Source organism: Adiantum capillus-veneris, chromosome 20 (assembly GCF_014529385.1).
Source record: "Adiantum capillus-veneris isolate H3 chromosome 20, ASM1452938v2, whole genome shotgun sequence".
NCBI classification, from domain to species: domain Eukaryota; kingdom Viridiplantae; phylum Streptophyta; class Polypodiopsida; order Polypodiales; family Pteridaceae; genus Adiantum; species Adiantum capillus-veneris.
The window spans coordinates 53,103,967-53,127,774 of NC_140950.1; the positions used below are offsets into that span (position 1 = coordinate 53,103,967).

General features: G+C 41.2%; 1 protein-coding gene across 1 annotated transcript; it reads right to left on the minus strand.

Annotated features, from left to right (window-relative positions):
- Positions 1-18,592: 18,592 nt before the first annotated feature.
- LOC147432516 (uncharacterized) lies at positions 18,593-21,780 on the minus strand. The gene is made up of 4 exons (XM_086491594.1): positions 20,886-21,780; positions 20,152-20,542; positions 19,797-19,905; positions 18,593-19,646 (listed from the first exon to the last, which is right to left on the minus strand). The coding sequence occupies exons 1-4, from the start codon at positions 21,378-21,380 to the stop codon at positions 19,235-19,237; spliced, it is 1,407 nt and encodes a 468-aa protein (XP_086347720.1). The 5' UTR covers positions 21,381-21,780; the 3' UTR covers positions 18,593-19,234.
- Positions 21,781-23,808: the final 2,028 nt, after the last annotated feature.

The following is a 23,808-nucleotide window of genomic DNA, read 5'->3' on the forward strand; positions in this document are numbered from 1 at the left end:
TTCCACCGAATGATATTTTGCAGCTTGAGAGAGAAATTGCATACAAAGAAAATCTATGCTTGAATGAAATTGTAGAGAATTGTGCTCAACAACTCAAAGGCAACAATTACACCATCACAAAGCTCACATAGAAGCTTAGAGAAAAAGAAATTGCATTGGGACCATGACAAAGAGAAAGAAGACTATGGGACATTGAGAAACCAAAGGTTGTCTCTTGGGAATCAAGAAAAGAGTTCGGGCCATCAAGTAACTTCATCTAATTGATAGCTATTTGCCTTATATCTTACTCTTGACTTTTGTGCCTAGATGGTTGCTTCACCCTGACCAAGATGTTGAGTGCAACACACCCACTTCGTCTGCTCCATATAGCCTCATATTGAATTGAAAAAATATTTTTGGGATGTTGGACGACAAGCGCCATGGCAAGATTGTTGCCAAATAGCTTGACAATATTCTAAAAGAGAATCAGCTTCTTGCATGGGATGTTCAGTCTATTTTGGATAAAGTTGGTATTTCAAATAAAGGATATTCTGCAATTTTTATGTATGTAAAGTTATGTGCATCTCTCTCACACTATAAGGGGACTCGGTTTACTAAACTCTATCCTTTTCAGGTCCATGCAAAAACAAAGTAAGAAGCTTTACCTAAAGCACAAACCCTTTCTCCATTCAGAGCTGCAAATTCTAGGGAGCCCTTTCTACATTCATCAGGGGAGGAAGTGTTTATGACAAGTACAACAATATTTTTTATGATTTGATCGCTCTGCATACATACATTCTATAGATATTTGAAGTTACTCCCCAAGAATGCAATGGTGTTCTTAAGTTTGTGTTTAAACTAGATGAGTGTGAGCTTGTGAAGGAGACTAAGGTTGAGCAAGTCACAATAACACTAATTAAGAGAGCACTGGATGGAAGCATCATAGTTGACAATCTTAGAAAATTTAGCGTTCTTGTGCCATGGCATGTACATATTGTGAACTAAAAACATTCACCTCACTTTTGACACTTCTCAGTGCATGCAAAGAAAAGCAATAATGTACATATTGTGATATATGCTAATGCGGCTACTACGGTTGCTATCATGTGCATACCTATCAGGGGAATCGTGGCCCTGGATCTGGCACCTTTGCGTGCTTTCCCACTTGATAATATTTCTAATTTGGTTTGAAAATGTACATATTCCAAGTTTTCATGGTGGCACACTCATCTCGCCTATAAAGACTGATGCGGGAAAAATTGCCAAAAATAGCAGCTAACAGGTGTCGTTGCAAAATTGCACGAAAAGTGGCCCAAAATGCTATATTGATAAAAACAAATGATGCTTATCTGTGCTTTTTATGCTTATGCGAGTGATCCCACAAATTTAGGGATTTTTTTCTGACTCCATTTGAAATATTTCGCATCAAAAATGGCAATTTTTTGGATCAAAAATGAGCTGAAAATGGCCTAGTTTTGATCCAAAGTGGCAAAATGGCCTAAAATTTGACACACCAACTGAAAATTCCATGGGTGAGAGAGAGAGAGAGAGAGGTCTGCCTTTTACAGAAAAAACCTGCAATTTTTCTTTATTGTGCAATAGCTTCCATTGTTGCGCAATCTATGTATGTAGCAGTCTCGCCTCTTCGCAATCTTGTATCTGAGCTTGTGAGGGAGTGAATTAGGGTTTTCCCTTATCAAAATGGTGTGTGGACTTCAACTTTGAAGCTCTTAAATCTTTGCAAAATCATAAAATCATCGCCATGAAAGTGGAAGCTTGAGTATTCCTTTCAAATGTTTGATGTTACCACTATGTGATTGGAGGCGAGGCTACATGATACCATGAAAGAGGTTTGGGTTTTGATTGAGATTTGTGCTTGTATGAGCATTGAGGTTTCATGGATGAAACTTTAGTGTTTTTAAATGGTCTTTTAAGTGAAATTGAATGTGATTTGGTGATCCTCTCATCATAATCTCAACTACAAAAACAAGCAATTTCCTAGATGAAAATTTAGTGTTTTTAAATGGTCTTTTTAAGTGAAATTGAATGTGATTTGGTGATCCTCTCATCATAAACAAGCAATTTCCAAAGCACGATAGGAAAGAGAGTTTGTGACTTTGCTGTCACAAACTCTCTTAGATTTTTAGTCACCCTTAGAAAGAGCGTTGGTGATTCTCCATAAATGCTTTTTCACAAAGTGTTTGTGACTCTCATCACGAACTCTCACAACCAGAGGTTTTGCACCTTCCTAGCTAGACCGCACACATTCCGACATTTTGGTGAACCCGACGCGAAATTGTTGGGGTGGGAGTTTATGAATAAATCTACATACTTTGTTAGCCATGGATGAATGGTGTGATAGCCCAGACCATCCTAGAAGGGACTGCAAAAGCTTCAAAGATGCGTTGGATAAAGATCTTGTCTTCTTCAAAGAAGGAAAGATACATCTTAGTGAAACAGGGAAGCCCGTGGCGACCAACTTTGGCAAAGGAGGGATAAAAAAGCTAGTTGAGGACATGGCAACTAGTCATGCTATCTCAATGGTTAAAGTAGCAGCATTTGGCTTAAAGGCTACTAGTCAAGTCATGCTCAAAGGGTCAAAATCTATTGAAGACGTGAGTGAGGATGGTGAAGATGTCTGGCCATTTGCGATGGAGTTAGCTATGAAGAGAAAGTTGACCAAAGAAATCTTACATGAAGCTGGAGATTTGTATTCCTCCTTAGACTGGGTGGAGAACATGTAGATGCCTTGTCAGTGCATGCCTACATTGCAAAGGGTCAAGGCAACAAGGCACTTGTTGAAGAAAAATGCAAGAGAGAAAATGGGGATGAAGGCCCCTCAAAGAGGGCTACTAGAGGTGGAGGAAGAAAGGATCCGGGTCCCTCTCAAGAGCCCATGGCAAGGGAACCTCCATCACAATAAGTACCAATGATAGATAATGCACCAAAGGAGAAGCAAGATAAAGAAAAGAGAAAAGGGAAAATCCCATCATACAAGCTACAATTAGATATTGAAGCTTCCACAGATTTAAAGAAAGTTTTAGAGGAAAGGATCTTAAATATCAAGGTGGAGGTTACACTGGGAGAAGTCCTTGGCATTGCAAAGAGAGAGTTCCATGCGGAAATCATTGATATCATAAGAAGGAAGCGACAAGCTTTAATGAAGTCTATCCAATCAGAGGCTGAAGAGAGTGCTTCAAAGACACATGTGATACAAGTACAACAAATAGATGAAGATGAGAATTTTGTAAGCTACGACCAGTCTTTGGGCAGCAGAAATAGGCATGTTAGATTTTAAGATGAAGATGAAGATGAAGACGAATCCACTCATAAGAGCCACTATTCTAGAAACCATTGGGCAAGGGCTATAACAAAAACCTTGGTTAAGGTGGGATCTTGAGGAGCCTTACGTGGCCTTGATAGATCATGGTTTCGAGATTAACCTCATGTCCAAGAGTCTCTATATGAAGGGAAAGTGGCCAATTGATACTGACCATGGGTGGATGATTAGGGCTGCAAACAACTCATCCAGGGATCTCTATGGTGCTTGTCCAAATGTTACTGTAACCATAGGGGATGTGAAAGGTAAGCAAAATTTCTTTGTTCAAGAGATGTCAAACTATGCTCTAATCCTTGGAAAACTATACATCACCGCAGTGCGAATGGAGACAAAAGTATTGGATGATGGATCTGCCTATGCCAGGGTCAAAAGCAAAGATGGAAAATGAGTTGTTCAATTATTGACAGTTTGCACTGACCATGAGCAAAATCGTGACAGCTTAAGGGACCATTCTCTACCAAAACCAAACAAGGAGTTTCGAGATCAAAGGGAGATGAGGGATTTTGGCTGAGTACCATTGTAAAGAGGGAGTATAGTGGTACAGGAAGAAAAAGGCTCTCGCTTGATCCGAAGGGAGACAAAGATTTTTTTACAAGTGCCCTAGTAGCAAAGTATGGATCAGTATCTTTCACAATGCTTGGAGATTTAAAGAAAGGACAAAAACAACAATATGTAAATAGTGTACAGAGAAAATACAAAAACCATAATTTGCTAGATGAAGATGAGTACATTTCAGGTGTTTTTGAGGAGGTTTCTTTTGTAGATACTATGGGTGATCTCAATGCTATAATAGGTTCTAGTTTCCAACAAGGAAATGACCTGGTAAAAGTAGCTTCTATGGACATGTATAGGATCATTGAGTCTTTCAAAGATGAGGAGTTCTTCAATGTGCAAAAATATCTAGAAGTGCGAGTGGAGATGAAGTACAAGACTGTAGCAAAGAAGGTGAAACCAGTGGCATTGCCTTTGCCTACAGATTGCAAGGAAACGATGGATCAGGCTTCTTTGCAACCTAGTCTTTGAGATCCAAAAAGAATTCGACACAAGTTTACGCAAGAGTCATTGAAGATGTTAAAAGTTGGAGGCAATGACTCCTTGACAGAGATTGAAAGAAAATACTTTGAACAAACGCTCTCCAAACAATGGAAAAGCTTTTTCATTTGAGCCGCATGAGATAGGGTGTGTGGATTCATCTATAGTCAAACCAATGGTAATATTCATTGTACCTCATGTGCCTTGGAATCTATGACCAATTCCAGTGCCAAAAGCACTCTTGCCAAAGCTTATAGATGTACTCAATGAAAAGATAAAGATGGGGATTTTGGAACCTTCATGTGCCCCCTACTCAAGCAGATGGTTCACAGTACCAAAGAAAAATGGATCTCTACGCTTCATTCAAGACATGTAGCATGTCAACAAAGTCACAATCAGGAATATGGGTACACAGCCAATTGTAGATGAGTTTGCAGAAGCATTTGCAAGGAGGGTAATATATTCTATGGGGGAATTGTACTCAGGGTATATATGATCAGTTCCAACTAGAAACGGAAAGCAGGGGCTTGAATACCATGAGAACACGCTTTGGTTTGGTAAGGGTGCACCTTACTGTAGGGAGCAACCAACTCGGTTGCGCACATGATGAGCGGTATGAACAAAGTTCTTCGTGACTTCATGCCTCAAATTACAATGCCTTTTCTTGATGACGTTCCAATCAAAGGATGTGACTTAGCTAAAAAAGATGATGCTCTGGATTCGAGGGGGTGCTATAAATATGTGGCAAACCACATCAATGATTGTGACAGGATTTTAACAAGGCTAGAAGAAGTGAACTTTACATTATCTGGGCAAAAGTCATTCTTTGGGGTTGAAGAAATATAGATACTGGGACATTTTTGTAATCCTCATGGCCGCCAACCTTGTCCAATTAAAGTGGATGCAATACAGAGGATGAAGGAGTTATGTGTAAATATCACTGAAGTGAGAAGGTTTTGTAGGTGCATGTGTCTTCTATCTCATATGGATTCCACATTATGCACATGTCAAAGATCCTCTTTATCAATTGCTAAGGAAGAACCAAAGGTTTCAATGGAATGATGTACATGTAAAAGCTATGAGAAAGTTAAAGCAATTATTGATGTCTTCACCAACTTTGAGGAAGATTGACTATGAGTGTGGAAGACCGGTGATTGTGACATTGGACACTAGTCCAACAAGAATTGGATGGGCAATAGGACAAGACAATGAAGAGAAACACAGTATGTAGAGAGGTTTGGGGCCAAGGTTCTAAGCTCTCGCCAAAGATAATGTCCATAGGTAAAAAGGGAGTTATGGGGGGTGGTTACAGCATTAAAGTGTAACAAAGAGTTATGCGTAAATATCACTGAGGTGAGAAGGTTTCTAGGTGCATGTGTCTTCTATCTCATATGGATTCCACATTATGCACATGTCACAAATCCTCTTTATCAATTGCTAAGGAAGAACCAAAGGTTTCAATGGAATGATGTACATGTAAAATCTATGAGAAAGTTAAAGCAATTGGTGATGTCTTCACCAACTTTGAGGAAGATTGACTATGAGTGTGGAAGACCGGTGATTGTGACAGTGGACAGTAGTCCAACGGGAATTGGATGGGCAATAGGACAAGACAATGAAGAGAAACACAGGTATGTGGAGAGGTTTGGGCCAAGGTTCTAAGCTCTCATCGAGAGAATATCCATAGGTAAAAAGGGAGTTATGGGGGGTGGTTACAGCATTAAAGTGTAACAAAGAGTACTTCATTGGAGCATCTTTAGTTGTGGAGACTGTTTTCTTACCACTTCTAGGGATGATTGCTCTACTCCTTATATTGCTATGATTAGGTGGGTTGCTTATAAAGTCCTTAAACCCAGAATTGAATCACATTGCAGGAAAAGATAATGCAATGGTAGATATGCTTTCAAGGGCAAGGTATGAAGATGAGGATGATATGATTGATGAGGAAGAAGATGTGGGCACAAAATTCTACACAACTTCTCATGCAAAGTGTGATGATATATGCATTGTATCTTCACTTGAGTCCTCTTCAGAGGAGTTCTATGAGGATGAAAGGTTGCTCATAGGTCGCTACTTGAGTACTTTACAAAAGCAAGGTGATTGGAGTGAATCAGAATTCAAAGGATCAGAAAGAAAGGATATGGATTCTTCTTGAGGGATGGCTACTTATGGAAACATCCTAAAAGAAGAGATGGGACTCCATTACGAGTAGTATGTGATAAGCCTGCTCAGCTCAAAATTTCAAAGAGCTTCATGAAAGCCTATATGCTGGACATCAAGGTGTATGGGCTACTTTTTTCAAAGTCAAAGAAAGATATTGGTGGAAAGGCATGTATAAGGATGTAGCATATTTTGTGGAGTCTTGTGTCACATGCCAAATGTATTCCAATGTACACCATCATGATGGATTGCATCCTACATACCCATTAGTCATGCACTATAAATGGGTTGTTGATCTAGTCACAATGCCTTTAGGACTTTGGCAAATGAGATACTTGGTACTTGCATGAGAAGACTTGACAAACCAAGTGGAAGGGCATGCATTGCGGACAAAAACTACAAAATCTGTTTGTAAATCTTTGCTTGAAGAGGTAATTTTCTGCTATGGCTATGTGGGAAAGATAGTTGCTGTTAGAGGTGAGCTAGATGCAGATGAAGCAAGGGATTTCTTTACAAGAATTGGTATCAAGAAAGCCTTGGCTTGTGCTTATAATCCAGAGGAAAATGGGAAAAGTGAACGAGGACATCCTCCTATTGTCAAAGCTTTGGCTAAGGCATGCAAAGGAAGAATGCGTGAATGGCCAAGGTTGCTACCATATGCTTTATGGGCTGACCATACAGCTCAGTGACCGGTTACATGCCTACTGAATTGATATATGGTCAAAAGTCAGTCATGCCAATTGAGGATGTAGTTCCTACTTGTTACCTTGGGAAGATGGTTTGAGTAGAGAAAATCTACTTGCTTTGCGTATAAATAAATTGGAAAGAAGACAAGAAGCCATAGACATTGCAAAATCTTGATTGAAGGATGAAAGACTAAAGAATAAAGATAAGTTTGATAAAAGACATAGGCTTCAACCAAAGCCTATTGAAGAGGGTGATTGGGTCCTAATGTATGACAGTAGCCTTGACAACCAGCACACCACACAAATAAAATTTGCAAAAAGGTGGTTTGGTCCCTATGTTGTCAAACATGTGCATGGAAATGATACATATACTTTGAGGGAGCTCGATGGAGCAGAGCTTAAAATTCCCATAGTAGGCAAAAGAATCAAGATGTTCAAAGAGGAGACATGATAATGATCCTTTTGATTCACAACAAGATGATGATGAAGAACCTAATGAAATTGCTACATATGAGGATGAAGAAGAAGAGGATGATCTTCTAGACTTTGCAGAAGATGAAAATGACATCCAAATATTTGTGGATCTTAATGAAGATTAAACCTACATAAGGAAAATTTTGGCACATGCCGGAGGATGTGCAAGTTGAGAGGGAGTGGATGTCGTGTCGTGGCACGTACATAGTGTGAAATAAAAACATTCACCTCACTTTTGACACTTCTCGATGCATGGAAATAAAAGCAATAATGTACATACTGTGATATATGCTAAAGCAGCTACTGCGGTCGCTATCATGTGCATACCTATCCGAGGAATTGTGGCCCTAGATGTTGCGCCTTTGCGTGCTTTCCCACTTGATAATATTTCTAATTTGGTTTGAAAATGTACATATTCCAAGTGTTTCATGGTGGCACACTCGTCTTGGCTATAAAGACTGATGCGGACAAAAATTACCAAAAATAGCAGCTAACATATGTCGTTACAAAATTGCATGGAAAGTGACCCAAAATGCTATATTGATATAAAAAAATGATGCTTATCTATGATTTTAATGCTTATGCGAGTGATCCCACAAATTTAGCAATTTTTTTGACTCTGTTTCGGATTTTTCGCGTCAAAAATGGCACAAAAAAGGCAATTTTTGGGTCAAAAATGAGCTGAAAATGGCTTAGTTTTGGTCCAAAGTGGAAAAATGGCCTAAAAATTAACACATCAGCTGAAAATTCCGTGTGTAAGAGAGAGAGAGAGAGAGAGAGAGAGAGAGAGAGAGAGAGAGAGAGAGAGAGAGAGAGAGAGAGAGAGAGAGAGAGAGAGAGAGGGCTTCTTTATACAAAAAAAACTTGCAATTTTGCTCTAGTGTGTAATAGCTTCCATTGTTGCCCAATCTATGTGTGTTGCAGTCCCGTCTCTTTGCAATCTTGTATCTGAGCTTGTGAGGGAGTGAATTAGTGTTTCCCCTTGTCAAAATGGTGTGTGGGATTCAACTTAGAAGCTCTTAAATGTCTGCAAAATCAAAAAATCGTCGTCGTGAAGGTGGAAGCTCGAGTATTCCTTTCAATTGTTTGATGTTACGACTATGTAATTGGGGGCGAGGCTACATGATACCATGAAAGAGGTTTGGGTTTTGATTGAGATTTGTGCTTGTATGAGCATTGAGGTTTCATGGCTGAAACTTTATTGTTTTTAAATGGTCTTTTTAAGTGAAACTGAATGTGATTTGGTAATCCTCTCATCATAATCTCAACTACAAAACAAGCAATTTCCAAGCACGATAGGAAAGAGGGTTTGTGACTTTGTTGTCACGAACGCTCTTAGATTTTTAGTCACCCTTAGAAAGAGGGTTGGTGATTCTCCACAAACGCTTTTTCACAAAGTGTTTGTGACTCTCATCACGAACTCTCACAGCCAGAGGTTTTGCACCTTCCCAGCTAGATCGCACACATTCCGACAGCGTGCAATTTGAAAATAATATATTTCTTCTCGCCACATCCAAGGTGTGCTAACAGAATAATTAGCTTGGATAGCTCACTTCTACATGTGTAGTTGAACGCACTAAATATCTCTATTACAGGTGCTTGCGGAGAACTTTGTTATACTGAATGGGGTTTTTAATCAAACAAGCATCCCTAAACTAGTAATGAGCAGAGAAATGGAAAGACAATTTATATTTACGGCATGGTATCCTACACAGTGGAGTGGATAATGGCCAAAGATGTGAAGACCTTGAAGTGTATGTACAAGGGTGGTTAGTTTTAGGGGCTTTTCTAGGTGGTTTTGGAAGTAGTTCTCAGGTTCTATTTGTTCCTTTCAAATAATTTATCAGGGACGTGGAAAATTGCAAGAAATGGAAAATGCCACCACGTCAAGAATGCCATCATTTTTTGAACATCGTTTACGGGTAGAGGGTGACTATGACTTCTGTTGCATGCCAGTCTACACAGCAAGAAGCTACCCATGTGCTACTCCATCTTCATGCAACCCGCATGAACAGAGCAAGGAAGAAATGCGGATGCCTCCCCTCTCTGTGTGACCTCAATCTTCATCGAGTACTGTAATCCCCCCCCCCCCCGCCCCCCTCGTTTGTTGCAGTTGAGAAATGTGTTTGTTTGAGGACATTGTGAATCATGGATTGTGTTTTTTTGTTTGTACAGTGATATGAATACTCCATTGCAAAAGTGCACCACATGGCAGGAGATGATGGTGGTAGCTAGCATGCTTTCATCTAGTAGCAAGCCTAGGAGCTCCACAACATTGGGCATAAAGTCTGAAACTATCGACGACAAAAGCATTAGTACATATCAACTTTGTCTCTTGAATTGTAGAAATGTTCTTTTGAATGTTTGTTTATGTCTGTTTACTCTGTCAAATGTGGTTTGTAGCAAGATCTTCCTGGAAGATTCAATACCCCAAGCAAACTCGATTTTGCTACACACGAGAGGAGTTTCATGAGGAGTATGGCTTAAGCTTGGAGGGCAAGCTCTATCAGCACCTCGGTAAGGCTCATGTCATAGATCAGGATAGTTTGTCGATATTCATGAAGAAAAGGGAGAAGGGCTCTAAAATCTTTCTGCATATGATGCACCATAGTTGTAGACAAATGCAGGTTACTGTTTCACAAAGTCTACCAAAGCATGCCAGCCAACAAAGAGATCACACACAAGTTTGAAATGTTGTTTGTGTACGAGCGATGCCCAGCTGCTCTGCAAGATCCTGCACGTTGAAAGGTTGCAGGGGCTGCTTTTGGTGAACAGATTTTGGACCATTGTAAGAAGCTTCCGGGTGGAATTGACAAGAAAGTAAAGAATTGGCTGGAGAACAATGAGGGGATGTCAATTCAGCCCCTTCGTCTTGACAATGTCAGGGCAAGTCAAAAAAGTGGGCAAAATGCTCTCTTTTCAGGTAGCACTTCTCTAGTTAGTGCCTCCTTCATAAGCTACCAAGTAAAAAAGCACAGGTGGAGCAAATTCTGGATGCAAAAAGGGATGCATTAAAGGTTTTGAACACGAGATTGGATAATGTGAGAGTAGAGCTACAAGAAAAGAACCAAAATATGTGGAAGATACAAGGGACATCTTCAACCGCGGCAGTGCTACAGGGGCAATTGCAGGAGCTCCAAATATTGCGGTCCAGCATGAAGGGAGCTGTTGATACTAACCCTGATTTTTTGGTGATTGAAGGCAAGATGGCTTCTCTAACTAGTGCACTCACAACTCTTGGGACCGATGCAAGCAGCTTGAACATAAGAGATGAGGTGGATTGTCTCAAGGTATGTGTCGACCAAGTCAAGGCAGGATTTTTGTTTATGTGGTAATACCCTAGGTACTTGATATGGTACTCTCTTCTATTTAGGTGGTTGCTTTTGTCATGCTAGTTATTTCTGTTTATGTGGTAATGCCCTATGTACTTGACATGGTATTGTCTTCTATTTACGTGGTTGTTTATGTCATGCTAGTTATTTCTGTTATGGTGCTCAGTGCCCAACCTACCTGACAAGGTAGTTTTTTCTATTGTGGGGTTCTTTTGTGACATGGCTATTTTTTTGTTAGGTGGTAGAATCCAAGTTACTTTATATGGTGGTTTTTCCTTTTTTTATACTTTGGTTTTGCACTCCTGTTTAGTTGTATCATGGTAATAGTGTCCAAGGTACTTGGCATGGTAGTTTCTTTTAACATGGCTCTCTTTTTGCTATGGTGACATTAACCAAGTACTTTTCCATGGTGGTTGTTTTTGCTATGGGTGTTTTTTTTTCCATGGAATTTTATTTGTTATTGTGGTACTGGTCATGGTAGTTTTTTCTACCATGATAGGTGCAGGGGTCATGACTATTTTTCTAGGTATCATGTAATGGCCAGAATGCCTATCATGGTACTTCTTTTGATCATGGTGGTGTTTTTTTCATGACAGTATTTCTTGTTATGGTACTTTTCTTTTGCTATGGTTGTAGTGCCCAAGGTACTTTTCTACTTTTCATGGTATATTTCATTACCTTAGAGGTTTTTTGGAAAGCCATCTCTATTATGGTGGCAATACCCAAGGTACTTTTTCATGGTCTTTTCTGCTATGGTTGATTGTTTCTTTAAGGAATTTTGTTTTCTATGGTGGTTGTGCCCAAGGTACTTGTAAAGGTAGTTTTTTCTACCAAGGTGGTTGTAGGGTCATTGATAATTATTGTGTAGTGCCCAAGGTATCTATCATTGTACTTTGTTTTTTGTCATGGTGGCTTTTTTATCATGACAGTCTTTCCTGTTATGGTAATAGCCTTTGCCTTGATATTTTTAATGGAATGGTAGTTTTCTGTTATGGTGGTAGTGTCCAAGGTACTTTTCTACCTGCCATGGTATTCCTCATTGCCTTGGTGGTTTTTTTGGAGTGCCAATTTTTTTGTTATGTGGCGGTCTCCAAAGTGCTTTTTTATGGTAGTTTTTTTTGTTAAAGGTACTTGTCATGGTACTTTGCGCTATAATGGTGCTTCTCATATCTAATCCCTGTGGGCGTTTTGTTCTTCATTTGTCATGCAAAAAGAAGTGACTGACTTGGAAGCATCATTGAGTACGTGTGTGCAAGAGATCAACTTTTGTGAGAGCATGTTGGTGCAGGTGAAGGCTGGTGACACAATGTTACTGCTTCCGACAGCTAGCCAGCACTTGACCCACTTGCAGGCTATAGTCTTTGTTCCAGGACTATGTGTCGCATGTGGTCTTTCATTTATGGCTTCCCATGTGGTTTGTGTATACACACTAGCATGCGGTCATGCATACCATGCTCTATGTTTTTCTGCCTGGCTTGGATCAGAGACGGTATGTGCGGATGCCTCTTGCAGAGGAGTATTCTAGATTCACTTAAATCAATGCTCCTACATAGAGGTTGGTTGTTGTTGCTCCAAATCTCATATAAATCCAAGAACTGTTCAGGTTGCATTGAGCTGATTACACAAGCTTGAACTTCACTGATGTGCTTGCAAGTTTTGTCCATATTCCTTGTGTGGCACCAATACAGAATGACGTGCCAAAGGTTGTGCTACAAGATAATCCTAAATCCCATAGTGTGAACTCCAATGAGGGAACTCCAGCTATGAAGGTAGACCCCCTGTAAGGACAACAGTACTTGAGCCACAACCAAGTGAAAGCAGTCCAAAGGAAGATGCAACGGTTGACGATGCGAAGGCAATAGCGCAAGAGGGAGTGGATGCAGTGCAACGCATGGTAGCTGGTGATGAGAATCCAGATTCTCCCTCTTTCTGAGTGACATGGTGAAGGTGTCAAATAATCGCAAGAAAAACGGCGATGGTAAGTGGTAATGGTATTGGACTTGTCAACTTCTAGGCAATGTCTGCATGGGGCTGATGTGTTGTTTTCTGACATAGGTGGACCTTCCAAAAAGAATAGACCTTCGGAGTCCACACATTCAAAGCAGCATGCAAATGGAGATATGGGAGCTTTTCTTTGGATGACAGATCCTTTATGTAACTTTTGTAACTAAACTAAACCCAGAGCAGAACCTTGTATATTTATATGCTACTTTCCATGTGGAAAACAATTTTTTGGCTTCATTTTGATTGCCATTGTAACTCATGTAGTGACTTGATTTCAAATTGATGAAGATGTAAAATATTCCTTTTGGTTGAATGCGTTGTCTTTGTGTCCCAGCATTGAAGTGCTTTCTTTTTAATTCAAGTAGTTTAAGACTGTTGAACTATCTTAGCATTGAAGTGTTATTTTTGTTTATTTTGTTATTGTTTCCCAATTTAAGACAGTTTCCTACAGAGACTACCTGTGGACTACATGTAAGGTACTTTGGGTTGGCATACAAAAACTTAACAGATTGTTATGTAGAAAAACCACCTGAGGACTACCTATAAGGTACTTTGGGTTGGCATACAAAATTTTTTACTAGTCCTTGTTTCCTACATAGTTTAAGATACTTTCCACCTGTGAACTACTTGTAAGTTACTTTGGGCTGGCAGATTTGTAAAGTACCTATAAGGTACTTTGGGCTGGCAGACCAAAACTTTTTCAAGTGCTTGTTTCCTACATATTTTAACAGATAGTTTCCTACAAAAATCACTTGAGGACTACCTATAAGGTACTTTGGGTTGGCATATAAAAAACTTTTAGATGTGCCTCTTTCCTTCATAATTTCACAGACAGTTTCCTACAAAAACCACTTAAAGACTTTCTTTAAGGTACTTTGTGCTGACAGACCTATAAAGTACCTATGAGGTACTTTGGGATGGCATACAAAAAGTTTTACAAGTGCTTGTTATCTACATATCTTAACATACAGAAACCGCCTGAGGACTACCTTAAAGGTACTTTGTGCTGGTACGCAAACTTTTAGAAGTGCTTGTTTTCTACATATTATAACATAAGTGCTCATGAACTACCTGTAAGGTACTTTAGGCTCGTAGACTAATACTTTGTGTTCCAGAATTGAAATGCTATTTTTGTTACTCAAGTAAACAAAAATGTTTACAAGTGCTTGTTTGGACTAGCCTACAAGAGGTTTTGAAACCTATGACAGGCTCCTAGAAAAACCACATGTGGAATAGCTGCATGGTACTTTGAAGCTAATTATTGGTGCTTCTACAAGCTACTTGGGCAGCAACCTATATCACTATTGGCATACTGTTGTACACATTTTTGTATACCTCTACAGCGAGTTTGGACTTATGTGGCTCTCTTCCTAAGGGTTCCTAGGGTATCTTAATCGATCTAACCAAGTGTGATGCCAGAAGCACTTTTGGTTGACTAGCAGGCATGTAATAGATATGCTCGTCACCTTTCACTAGCTCGTAATAGTACCTCTCAATCAAATAGCTCCCTGCAGAAAGTATGTTTCCCCACGAATCACTCAAGGATCTTGTTGTTTTGTATTTCTCTTCTGAACGTCTCAAAAGGTAGAAGTCAGCTCCATCTTCGTTGGCATTGGTGGCAAAGGTATCACTGATGCATAGAGCATCACTAATTGTGTCATGGTGCCCACCATACATCGGCAGATCTGATCCTTCATCATCGCTGAAATCTTCACTTTCTGCATTGTCACCATCCAATGCCTCAAGGGTTAGATACTCCCAGTTCTCAGCATGTGTGTTGTTCAAGCATGCCCCAAGGGTTAGATACTCCCAGTTCTCAGCATGTGTGTTGTTCAAGCATCGCCTCCAACGCTGAGACATACAAAATTCACAAAAACAAGAGAGAAGTATGCAGCGGAGTGCACTCTTGGAGTATCCATTGACACAGTGTATTGATCGTTAGCCTTCAATTTGCTTGCAATTCCACTTCTTCTCCCGTGGCACCTCAGTTGCTTGGACCTCCCAAAAAATCTGATTCACCCCTGTGTGACCACTTTCATCATTAAATTTATGCTTCAAGAAGCCAACAACATCCTTGGCACACTTCATGTGCCATGCATCAAGCTTTAACTGCTCATGTGTTGAAACCCTCTTAACAACTGTCCCAACCCCATCATGCTCCCCTTTGCCGTGGCCCGAGGCAAAGAAACTCCACAGCATTTCAATGCCAGTCAAACCGTAGTACCTAAAACAATGACCCACCTTCAATGCTGGGCAGAAACAAATTTCTGGAAACTTTTCATCAGAGGTGGAATAAAAACTAGCGTACCTTGACACGATGAAAAACGGTCTAGATGACTTGAATTGAGCAGTCATCCATCTGACCACACCCAGTGCCGCTTCAAGAAGTTGAATCCCTGGTTTTGAAGCCAAACATTATGCAATTGCAAGCAATGTTGCACAAAGAGCATGTCATGATCTTTGTCATCAGAAATGTAAAAATGTGTATATTTTAACACCTGGTCTTTCTCGTCTTGAATGTATGTAATGTGCACCAAGATGGTGACTTGTGAAGAGTACCAATGCATTGACTAGATTTTATTTTTCTCCTTAAATGAGTAATTTTTTGCAAAGTCAATAACAGAGACTACTACATCTCTAGGAAACCTATGAATGCAATCTTTGAACTGCTGAGATTGCCACCGGGCAATAAAATTGTTTCGGATGTAAGTGGTTAGATGTTTTTGAAGAAAAGATGTGAAATCCTTGCATCCCATTTCCTTCACCAGAAGATCCTTGCACTTCTTGCCTTAAGAATGGGTTGAAGAAACTTCTTCAAACACCTTAACAAAAATTTGGACTGCACTTTCAAGTGTTTCGTTTGGACAAAGCATTGATCTCTTCGACCCACATTGAGGACATTCTCCCTTCAAGCAAGGCAACTTACGAAATGCGGAGTCCATTGGTTTTGTACATAACACACTTTCAGTCAATGCGCGTACGCTAGTGTATGTGTACGTGACAGCTTCACACTTACTTGGAGCCTCTTTTGGCAAGCATATAGCACACATGTAGCCACACCCATCACCGTGCATGCATGTCTTACTATGTCTCATGTGGTTGAGATATATCATCTTAATATGAGCAATACAGCAGCACGTGTAATGGTCCTTCAACTTACGAACAAACCAAGGTTTCAATCCCTCAAAATATCTATGTGAGATCTTGATGTGCGGATATTGCATTTGGAACCTCTTGTAAAGCTCTCCCTGTGCAAGAAAAAATAAAACCCATCAGAGCCTCAGACTTTTTTCAAAGTAAAAGCTTTGTGAGGTATTCAATGACTTTTTTCTACCTCCAAAGTACCTAGAGAACCTCTTTATTGTCATGGTACTTCCATGACTACCTTTGAAAATAACTCTATGGTACTTTCAAGACTACCTTTGCGAGGTATTTTAGACTCTTTCAAAGATCCAGAGTACCTAAAGAGCCTCTTTACTATCATGGTACTTCCATGACTACCTTTGAAAAGAACTCTATAAACTTTTTCTACCTCCAAAGTACCTAGAGAACCCATTTAAACTCGCATGGTACTTTCAAGACTACCTTTGCGAGGTATTCTGAACTCTTTCAAAGATCTAGAGTACCTAAAGAGCCTTGATACTATCATGGTACTTTCATGACTACCTTTGAAAGGAACTCTATGACTCTTCTCTACCTCCAAAGTTCATAGGGAACCTCTTTACTCTCATGGTAAATAACTACCTCTGAAAAAACTCTATGGTACTTTCAACACTACCTTTGCGAGGTATTCTAGACTCTTTCGAAGAACCAGAGTACCTAAAGAGCTTTTTCACTCTCACGGTACTTCCATGTCTACCTTTGAAAGGAACTCTATGAACTTTTTCTACCTCCAAAGTACCTAGAGAACCCATTTAGACTCGCATGGTACTTTCAAGACTACCTTTGTGAGGTATTCTAAACGCTTTCAAAGATCCAAAGTACCTAGAGAGCCTTTTTACTATCATGGTACTTCCATGACTACCTTTGAAAGGAACTCTATGACTTTTCTCTACATCCAAAGTTCATACATGTGAAACTTTAGGAGCATACCTGTGAATCATCAAGCAAATATATTGGATACTTTATGTAAGATTTATGCCCAATCGTTTCCGACGCACATCTTTTTTGTTTGGCGGCACTCTTGTCTTTGTCTGCCAAAAAGTACAGAGGCATAGACACCAACTACTTCCTCCATGGCCGAGCCAGAGCTCGATGCGAGGCATGGTAGGATGTGCATGATATGCAACTGACTACTACTAATTGGGAGGTTGATGAGGCTTGTGGCTCTTAAGACTTGACGACTTCCATACTTTATGTGTTGCCGCCTTTGTAACCTCTTTATGATATATATCAACTTTGGGTTTTTTTTATTGCAGTACGACAGAAGACTTCAGTTTACTTATTTGAGCTTTGGCACTCTAGATTTCTTTAGTCTATTGAGTCTTATCTTTTTTGTAGCACCTTGGCGGATCTTGTTAGCCAAATATAAGGGAGAACTAAATTTTGTTAAATGTTATGACTCAAGTCTCATCTGTTATAAATTTCTACTCTTTTTAGTTATTTGAGAACTTTAATTTGTAAACACATTGTGTCAATACGTGCTAGCCATGCATCATTGCAAACAATAAGTCATAGCAAGGTATAGTAAGGTTGAATAGTCTTCACATTGAGTTTATTGGCGTGGTTTAGAGTCTAAACTACTTGTGTTTACGTGTGTGTAAACACATTGTGTCAATACGTGCTAGCCATGCATCATTGCAAACAATAAGCCATAGTAAGGTTGAATAGTCTTCGCATTGAGTTTTTGTATTTAATTACACCAAGCTAAAAATGCATTACTTAAGTGTTTTTTAGGCCTCCTGTTCCATGCCATTCCCATTCGGGGCCCCTCAACCGTTCTCCCATTTTGTGGGGGTCCCATCCCTGTTCCCGTTCCACCTTCGAAGTAACTCTGTACTATTGCCTCTTGTGACTGATGTAGAGCAAATGAGGTGGCTAGGGAGCAATATTCACATGGAGACCAAGTTGAGCTTATCCCCAACAAAACTCTCTTTAAGTCAAGCTTGGAACAGTTTTGTCCAAATTGAGAAATGAAATTTTATATTGGCAAGGACTATTTCTCCTAGAGCATTTGCACTCAACTACTGGCAACCTAAGGAACTTTTGACGGCACATCTTGTGGGCTGAGGTCAGTGTCCAATCCTACTATCCCTGAGGTTCTGTTTCTTTCAGAGCATTTGTACACTCTGCCCTCAGTTGTCTCTAGCTTGCCGGAAACCTTCACAAGCCGAAACTTAAGGAAAACTTCCTGTAGGGTGGGTCATCTCCATATCTACTATCCCCGGGATTGTTTTTAATATTTGTACCTTAACGAAGGATTGGAAAGAATTGGACTGCTAGATGTGAAACTATTGGCAGAAAGACTGGTTGCAACGTGGAAATTCAGAGAAATTTCTTCATATGGTCACTGACCTTTAATAATCTAGAGAACATGTCACTCAAAAATGTGGGAAAGATGGTTCTTTGCCAAAATGAATTCTTCTTGGCCCTGGCAAAATGTAGAAGACTTGGAGTTATGCCATCTACATTCCATCTGGTGCATCAACCGCATCAGTTCAATCTCAAGTAATACAATTGTCACTGCCCAAGGAAACCCATCTCAGATGTAATCGCTTAATTAGTGCACTACATTATTTTAGAAATGTTACAGGTCCTGCCTTCTTCCTTGGGGGTGCCAATCCCTGGTTTTCCACAAATAAGTTGGCCTTTCTTATTATTAAGCTTTCGAAAAATGAAGTCCTTCACAGGGTCTAGAAAGGAGACTGAATGTTAAGGGTCTGAGGCCGAGTGGAGATACAAATTCGAGTCCTTTTCTGGCAGCAACAAAGTAGCCATCTTGTTTTTGACAAAGCTCTTTGGATAGTAACTAGAGAGTATAAAGTGGGTTAGGAAAAGAAGAGTGGGCTTAGAAAATACTTAAGTGGGATTGAAAAATGGTATTTGCTGTAGATGCAAAGTTTCTGAAGAAACCATCTTGCCTTTATGACTTTCATATTACTTCATTTTTTGACATTCAGTTCAACTGGTCTCCTCTACCATGCACTAGACTCACTAACAGGTGCATGACATCCAGCAAAGGTTTTCCTGTTAGCCTGCTCTAAAGCTTTGAACCTCAAAAGATAGTTCTACAGAGAACTTTGAAGTAGCCAATCCCGACAAGAGTTCCTAGAGAGTAAGCTCGCCATGGGATGTGGAACAGGAGCAGCCCCCCTCTGCTCATTGATATTGAGTACAAGGCTATCAAGCAGTGCATCCAATGTGTTTTCACTGATGCTTAGCCCAAAATGAAGAACCAAGTGCAACCGCCTTGCTTCTTCTGACCTCTCTGGGTTGTCCTTCATGCAAAGACCCTGCTGATTGCTCCCATGCACAAGAAGTATGACACCCTCTTCTACCTTCTCCAAGCACATATACACCAGAGCATTTGCAATCTCATCTTGATGTAATTTCTTTCCCCCTGAGTATTCTTGAAAGAAGCAATGCAACGCCTTCACCACAGCTTTGAGCTTGAGATTGCCATTGTGATCGTCTTTGCTCCTGCAACAAAGAACGTGGTGGACTTCAAAAGTAATATTCTTGCATAACTAGCGCAACAAACATGACCAATTTTGGACTTTTATTATAACAAGAGCATTTGGTGCAGAATTGAAGGCAGTTAATTGTTTGTTCTACTTTTTTTTTTTGTACCTTGCATTAGGAGGCACATTGATGTGTTGATCATACACATAGCGCTCCATCATTGCACCCAATAAACACTCCATTTCTTCTGGGAAGCAATCATAGAGGAGAAGCCTTCCTGTTTCACAGCCTCAAATCAGCATCCAAAACTGGTAAACGAATAAAATCGTAATAACCAGTCGAGCAGCTGCCAGCATCTGATGCTGATAAAGATGAAACCACAAAAACTTGCAGCGCGCTCAACAAAATCAGTATTCGGCTGATTCATAATATAATGGCACGATGCCAACTTGGTTCATAAAAATGTTCGGCACATGTGTATAAGAGAACAAGGGGCTAGCTAATCAAAAGAAGGTTTGCTCACCACAGCCAATTACTGCTACAAGCTGTAGCCCAACGGTTGGAGCATATAGGAAGGGCAAAACGAGGTGGGAAATGGCACTAAATGAGAGGTTTTTGTGGTGCATGTATATCAAATCCATCAAAGCAGCAAAGACATATTGGCGAAAATCAAAGTCTTCAAGGTACAAAGCTGTCTGGAACAGAGGGAAAAACTTGGTGAAAACAAAATAGGAATGAAAACTGCATGCCACTGCAAGTTTCAGTGTTTGCAGGCGAGCATTTGCATCCTGTGATTGCAAGCCACATCGAATAAAACCAGCTAATCTGCTGCCTTCCTCTGCCAGTATGGACTCCTGGCCATCTTCAGGATTACGCACATTGTTGCTCACATGTTCATCAGCTTCCGTTACATACTGAAATCGGAATTAGAATGAATTATGGAATTGCAAAGTCTTTAATCAGACTTTGGGAGTGGTAATAGGCAACACCGATGATAAGAAACATTTTCAACACAAGAATTTTGCTCTGTAAAAGAAATAAGAAGCTGAGAACCAACTCACTACTTAGTGGTCTTGAAACTAGCTGAGATTATGAAGACCTACTATGATCAATTACAGCAGATATATTCTCCTTCTTCCTTGTATTTGTTTCAAACAGTAGAGACCAACCAGATGCTCATAACATATCAGAGCGTGTAAAAGAAAACGTATATAAGACGAATTCTGGTCAGAAACAGATTAGACACAATTTCTGCACCTGTAAGAGCTGGTTCTCGTCGCAAATGCTCCAGCAAATCTCTTCCTCCAGAGCACAAAGCCTCATTTGCAGAGCATTGTCTGACAACTTACTGTCTGGAGTCAGCTTTGTAAGAGCAGCAGCAAGAGCTTCACGAAAATCGTGAAAGTTGTAATGCAGGGAGCGCTTGGCTAAACCAAATGCGACTTTGCTGCATTTGACATCTGATGCAACGCCGTCGAAGCGTGGTTTTGAGAGGCCTTTGAAAAGCAGGTCGGCAGAGAGAGCTTTAAGGGAGGAGAGAGGAAGCTGGTAGCCTGCGGCGTAGAGGCTGGTTAGAATGGTTTCGAGAGCTTGGAGATCGCGGCAGTGAGAGAGAAAGTCGAGGCGATCGAGAAGAGGAAGGACTTGGTCCTCTAGCTGCTCCTGCGTGGAAGAAGAGCTAGGTTCTTTGCACAGTTTGTTGATGTAGATGGCAAAGAGACGCCAGAATTCGTTGGAGACCTGTGCAGACATGACAATATTGCAGCTATGGCGGATAGACCTTGCGCCGCTCCGCGAGAAAACATGAATTTCAAAAGATCCTTGGGCTGGATTCACAACCGGCGCCGCCCATCTTAGCCCATTCGTACAGATAGAGTGCGCACATGCCTACTCACCGAAGAGAGGTACGGTGAGGTGTTCGAGTGCCAATCGGCCGGGGGAACGTGCACATGCCTCGTGATACTGCCGTTTTAGTGAGAGAACTGAAGAGAGAGAGACTCTGTCAGCAGCGTGCAGAGCTCCCATGCCAATCAATAGTGCTCCCGCCACTCAAACGGCTACCATCAGAGCTGAACGTGAAGGCGGACCTGGTGCCGTGCCGATTGCCGACGGTGAAGAAGCGGTTACATTAGTGCAGGGGCGTGGTGGGCCTCTGGTGGGCTCACTATGCTTTTCCATCAGAAGCCACTGCCGACGGCTGGCATGTGCGCAAGCTAAGAGCCCTGGAAAAATTGAAGGGTAGTTTATAGCTCATGTTATCCACATAACCTCTGTCCTCTTGAAAAACATCTTCAAAGAACACATTCATGTTAGCACACCACCACCTTCCCACCTGCATGTCCACTCAACCATACTGTACTAGACCACCGTTTAACCCACACACAGAAATTCCATCATTTCTAAATTCTCGTACATTCAAACACCGCTCTCTCTCTCTCTCTCTCTCTCTCTCTCTCTCCAAACATAACCATTGGGGAGCGCACATGCCGACACACACCCGAAAACACAATATACAAGAGCACAAGACAGGGGGAAGGGAATTGACACCACAGAAACGACGCACTTCAACGGGGTTTTTTATTCATCCATAGTCTAAATATGGAATTTTTTGCAAATCCCCGATGGATGGGTAGATGAAGACAGGTGTCTTGAGCTAGAACGGGTAGATAAATATGAAGAGCTTGAGTTGTGGAGCATGTCGGTCTTCTCAGATTGTCAATCCATGCTTCAGAGAGAAAGATGTTGGGAGTTGAATGGTTTATAGGCGGCCAATTATTGGACAACTTGCCCACATTGGAAAGCATACCTGCTGAGAGATTTTGGGCCTCGACCAAGTTTTTGAATGTCATGTACATGGTATGGAGTTGTTAGAAAGTGATGGCATGTCAAACCGAGCCCAGGTCAGCAAGTTATTGTGAGTTCAAGTTTGTGCTGAGTGATGGCAGTGTGATGTGAGAAGTTTTTTTCCTATTTTGACAGTCTAGGTTTGTGGGCCCAAAAATCTTAAGATGTGGTCAATTCCATGCGGGTCGAAGTTGAAAATGGTGAGTTTTTCTCGGGCTTTACGGGTTGATCATCAGACGGTTGTGCACCAAATGGCAAAGCCTTGAAGGGGGAGTGAAAATAAGGAAGTTCTGTGAGTTTTTCCATGAAGTGAATGGGGGGCCTTGGAGCTCCAATGCCTCAGCAGGCACCATGTGGCATTCAAAACCATGCCACATGCATTCAAGGGAGATAGAAGCATGGGGTATATGGGGCAAGGGTGCACGCCCTTTGAGGTATCACATGAGGAGGGTAAGCTCGTGGAGCTCCCTTGGCTATGGAGGATTTGCGCAACGCTACGTATGGCGGTGACTTTGGAAATGTTTTGGTTGCAGGCAGTGATCGCGGCGGCGTTGGACACCCGCGAGTGGAATGGCAATGCTTTTGGGTGTGGTGCCTCTTAGGCGGACAAGGTGGTGATGTGGCAGCAGACCAAGAGGGCGCATTCACACGGGCGGACGAAGCCACCCCTTCCCAAAGGGTTTTTTGAGGGAAAATGGGTCAAGGGAGAAACGACGGTGCCGTAGTTGCCCCCTCTTGAGTAAAGTGGGGTTCAACATGTGCATAGGAGAGAGAAAGGCATCACCTCCAAAAAATTCCCATATGGGTGGGAAAATGGACCAATCGGGTGAAGGCTTCTAAAATGAAAGTGAATGCTTTATAAGAGGAGGGAAAAAACGTTTTTTTAGAAGAGGTTCTTCTTCCTTTTACTTTGTGGGGTGTGGCATAAGCCCAGAAGGGGCCTTTCCTTTGGAGCGAGGAGCCGAAGAGGAGGCATCGTGTCATTGTCATGGAGGTGTGTGCCCGTGCATGAGGAAGCTACAGGGAAAGGCTATTGAGCCGGTGTTTCTATCAAGCTGAGGTGCGGCTATGGTGTTGTAAAGCATGTTGTAACAGTTTTTTGTGGATGAATGGAAAACCCCCTTGAAGTGCGTCGTTTCTTTGGTGTCAATTCCCTTCCCCCCTCTCGTTTGCTCTTGTACAGGGTGTTTCCGGGTGTGTGTCGGCGTGTGCGACCCCTTGGTGCTTACGTGTGCGCACACACACGCACACACACACAACGGGAATGCAGGAAATGATGGCATTTGTATGTGTGGGCTAAACGGTGGTCTACTATAGTGTGATTGAGTGGACAGGC

Excerpts from the sequence above, each read along its gene's own strand:
- LOC147432516 (XM_086491594.1), bottom strand. The coding sequence starts at position 21,380 with ATGTCTGCACAGGTCTCCAACGAATTCTGGCGTCTCTTTGCCATCTAC. Across the intron at positions 20,543-20,885 it reads ACGAGAACCAGCTCTTACAG|TATGTAACGGAAGCTGATGA; the intron begins GTGCAGAAATTG and ends TTCCGATTTCAG. Across the intron at positions 19,906-20,151 it reads TGTAGCAGTAATTGGCTGTG|GAAGGCTTCTCCTCTATGAT; the intron begins GTGAGCAAACCT and ends GCTGTGAAACAG.